Source organism: Plasmodium gallinaceum (genome assembly GCF_900005855.1).
Source record: "Plasmodium gallinaceum strain 8A genome assembly, contig: PGAL8A_v1_108, whole genome shotgun sequence".
Lineage (NCBI taxonomy): Eukaryota > Apicomplexa > Aconoidasida > Haemosporida > Plasmodiidae > Plasmodium > Plasmodium gallinaceum.
The window spans coordinates 95,304-100,022 of record NW_021628228.1 but is presented as its reverse complement, the minus strand read 5'-3'; the positions used below and the strand labels follow the sequence as shown (position 1 = coordinate 100,022).

The 4,719-nt window shown below is 18.6% G+C and overlaps 1 protein-coding gene across 1 annotated transcript; it reads left to right on the top strand.

Annotated features, from left to right (window-relative positions):
• Positions 1-1,192: 1,192 nt before the first annotated feature.
• PGAL8A_00380500 (E3 ubiquitin-protein ligase, putative) lies at positions 1,193-4,051 on the top strand (the record flags this gene model as incomplete). Its single annotated transcript, XM_028670140.1, has 1 exon — positions 1,193-4,051. One exon carries the CDS (start codon positions 1,193-1,195, stop codon positions 4,049-4,051), a length of 2,859 nt encoding a protein of 952 aa, XP_028526922.1.
• Positions 4,052-4,719: the final 668 nt, after the last annotated feature.

The window sequence follows — 4,719 nt, the reverse complement described above, 5'->3', positions numbered from 1 at the left end:
TTTCAAAAAAAAAAAAAAAAAAAAAAAAAAAAAAAAAAAAAAAAATAAAAAGCAAAGAAATGAAAAAAATATCATTATAACATTTTTATATTTATAATCGCCATTAAAATTTTTTTTTTTTTAAACTATATGAGAAAATTCTTCAAAATAAATAATAATTTTAATTTCTTATTATCATAAATGAGAAAATGAATTGTATTTTGGCAGAATTTACAAGATGTAATTTAAAAAAAATTTATAAGAAATGTATTGACACTTTAATTGTTATTTTATTTAAAAATAACAATTTTAATAGAAGATATGTATTTTTAAAAATAATATTGTGATAAATCAGAAGTTTTATTTTTTTTGTTTTTTCGTTTTTATTTTTTTACACGAATATTAATATTATATATATTTATATATATATATGTCGTAGTGGTGTAATTGTAAGTAAAAAAAAAAAAAAAAAAAAAAAAAATAAAAATATTTAAATATATGAACAATTAAAAAAAAAAATTAATTTTAAAATTGCATTCTACATAAACTTAAGAATACATCACAAAAAAAAGTAAAAAAGAATGAAAAGGAAAAAAATATTATTTTAAACAAGTAAAAATTATAATATATGTTTAAATTTTTTTTTTTTTTTTTTTTTTTTTTTTTTGTATATATAAATGTAGAAATATATCCTATATATTATTTAAGCTCAATTTTTTAAAATAGAACATGTACTCTTATATTGATTAACTAAATTTATTAAATATATATATATATATATATATATATATATATATATAAAGAAGAATATATAATATGAAATAATTAATTTTTAATGAATGTTATTTTTCATATACGAATATTTAAATTCTTATTCTTATAAGTATATCTAAATATATTACTTATAATTTCTTTTTTTTTTTTTTTTCTTTTTTTTTTTTTCTTTTTTTTGTTTTTTATATTTTTTTTTTTAAATTAAAAAAAAAATTTGACAAAATAACACCTTATATACATCTTTTTATAATTTTGAAAAATAGAAGTTTATATAAAAATAATTCATAATAGTTTAAAAGAAAAAAAAATTATAGTTAAAAGTATATATAATTTTATATTAAAATAACATTAAAATAATTTGAAATAATTTTTAAAGAGTAAGTTTAATATTTTTTTTTTTTTTTTTTTGTCAAATTTGTAAAAAATATAAGAATATATTATGAATCAAGTAGATGATTATGATTATTTTTGTCATAGTTGTGAAGATGTAAAAAGAACTAGTGATATAGAAATTATATATAATGGTGAAATAAAATGTAAATCTTGTAATAATGTAGGGTTTGTTGAAAAGATTGATGAAGATGATCCTTTAAGTTTTCATTCAATAAATGCAAACAGGGAAAATAGGGAAAATAGAGATGTTAGAAGTAACGAAATTAACAATAATACAAGCAATATTAATAATAGAAGTAGTATATATTCGAATACAAGCAATAACAATACATTTGTTACTAATGATAATATTTTTAGTGATCTAATGTTATTTAGAAATATGTACCATCAGATGTTTAATCCATCTTTTAGAACTCCAGAAACAGAAGTACATTTTACTGCTAGTGTATCAACCTCAAATAACGAAAATATAAGCAATGATAGTTTAAATAATGAAAATAGAAATAATAGTGATACTAGAAATAATAGTGATAATAGAAATAATAGTGATAATAGAAATAACAGTGAAAATAGAAATATTAATAACAATAATGAAAATAGAAATAATTATGGAAGATCTTATAGATATAGTAGAAGTTCTAGAAATCCTCGAATAATTACAAGAGCTATAGATATAACAAATATTCCTTTCAATTCTCCATTACGTTTAAATTTTCATGATTTAATAGATAATATATTAACTAACTCTTTTGATAATATTTCGTTAGATCAAGTATTAACTATTATAATGGAAAGTGATCCATCTAGAAATGGTCCTCCACCAGCATCTGAAGAAGTTATTAAAAATTTAAAAGTAGAAGTATTAACATCTGAAAGAGCAAAAGAATTAGAATCTTGTGCTATATGTAGAGAAGAATATAAAGAAAATGATGAAGTTCATAGAATTACTGATAATGAACGCTGTCGGCATGTTTTCCATTGCTCATGTATTATACCGTGGCTAAAAGAAAGAAATTCGTGTCCAACTTGTCGCTTTGAATTACCTACAGATGATCAAGAATATAATTGTAAGAGAGAAGAATTGAGAGAAAGATTAAATTCAGAAATTTCTCGTAATAATTCTCTTAATAATTCTAACAATATAAATACAAATGCAGAGAGTAATAATAATGAAAATATAAATTCGACTGAATGTAGTAGCAGGAATGAAAATAGTGCATATAGAAATGAAACTAATACAATTAGGAATGAAAATAATACTAATAGAAATGAAAGTAATAACAACAGATCTGAAGAAACACGTTATCTTCCATTCACGGATGAATATGATAATAATATGTTCGACAGTTTTACATCAGCTCAAACTAATTCTATTCTACAAAATTTTTTTAATAATTTTATGTCTAGCACAAATGATGCACATAGGATTAATAGAATATTTTTGTCACCTAATTCTTTTTCAAGAAATACTAATAGAAACGTAGATGCAAGAAATACGTATGAACATAGTCAGGAAAGGCAAAATGAAAATTCTTCAGAGAGATTCACATCAACTGAAGAAAAAAGTGAATCAAAAAAAAATGACAAAAATGAAAAAGGTGATGAAAAAAATGACATAAAAAATAGTCATCAAAATGATAATGACAATAATGATAATGATAAAAGGAATAATGATAATAACAATAATAATGGAAATAATAATAGTAATAATAGTAATAACAATAGTTACAATAATAATAATAATAATAATAACTATAATAGTAACAGTAATCATAATCATAGCAATAATGATAATACTGGTCAAGATAACAATTATAATTATAATAATAAAGATGACTATAAAAATAATAAGTTAAATGATAATGATATAAAAAATAGAGAAAACAATAATATTCACTTAAGAGTAAAATTAAGAGAAAATTCTAATAGATCATTTTTGACTGAAAATGTTTTTGATACTTCTAGTAATTATGTTAACAATGGAAACAATATCACAAGTAATAATAGATCAAACTTTTTTCAACATTATTTTAAAGATTTAGACAAAGGTTTTATAGATTTAAGTAATAGGAATAATTCTAATAGTAACTTTAATAATAGTTTTATTAATAGAAATGATAATTATAACAATAATAATGATAAACAAAATGACAATGCAAATTCTTTTAATAAAAATGAAAGTACTTCTAGAAATATTAGTAATAAAGAAAGTTTAAACGTTAGTGATACTTTAAAAGATCAAAATATATCACACGATTCTAATAATAGACATAAGAGTATATCAAAAAAAAATGAAAAAAGAATTTATGAAAAATTTTATACATATACTAATGGAAGTAACAGTAATAGTAATACTAGAAGAAGTCGAGAGAGTGATAATGAAAAAGAAAGTAGTAGAAAAAAATCAAAAAACTTTGAACATATGGATAGCTATAATAGTACTTCTATAGATGTAAATAATTACAGTGATAATAAAAATAACACAAACAAAAATATAAATCATGAACAAAAAAACAATGGAAAAAAACCAAATACAGTAAAAAAGTACTTTTTTGATAAATTACAATGGCTAACAAATTACGATAATAAAGAAAAAAAAAAAAATGAAAAAATTCAAGATTCAAATAATAGTAACATTAATCATGATAGCAATAAAGATAAGAATCAAAAAGATGGCAATGAAAATGTTTTAGATTTTCAAAATTTTGCAAAAAAAAATACAACATATTCATTAAAAAATAATATAAAAAGAGACTATATATATATTAATGATAAGAATAATGACAAATGTGTAGATAAACATAATAATAAAAGTGAAAAAATAAAAAATTCTACTAATGTTACTTCAAATGAAGATTCTCAAAAAAAAAATGATAATAATATATCAGGTTTTAAATTTTCGTGATTATCATAAAAATTAATCCTTTTTTGAATCTTTTTATATTATGAACTACCGAAAGAAAAATTATAATTTTTTACAACATTTTAAAGAATACAATATCACATTTTTTAAATATTCATAAAATAACTCTTTTATTTTGCACTGAAAGTTTTCATATTTCTGTATAAGCGAGATTTAAAAATATCAGGTCATAAAATTAGAGGAAAAAAGGATGATAAAAAAAAAAGAATGCATATAATTTGATATAGCTACGTATAGAGAGAAAGAATTTAGATTTAATACTGTAAAAATTAAAAAAAAAAAAATAAAAATAAAAAAAAAAAAAGTAAAAGAATAAAATCAAATATAAAAAAAATAATAAAATAAAGGTATTATTTATATTTACATTTTCTTTTTTTTTTTTTTTTTTTATTAAAATTAAAGTGGTTGTAAATATATATGCATATATATATTTACCTACTCATTATTTTATTGGTGTGTGTTATTACATATTATCATTTTTTTTTTTTTTTTTTTTTAAATTTGTTTTTTCCATATAAATTATTTCCTATTTTTTAAAATAAAATATATATTTTTTAATTTTATAAATAAGATTGCATTTTGTTTATATTATAAAAGTTAAATATGTAAAGGTTTTTTTTTTTTTTTTTTTTTTTTTTTTTTAAAAAAAA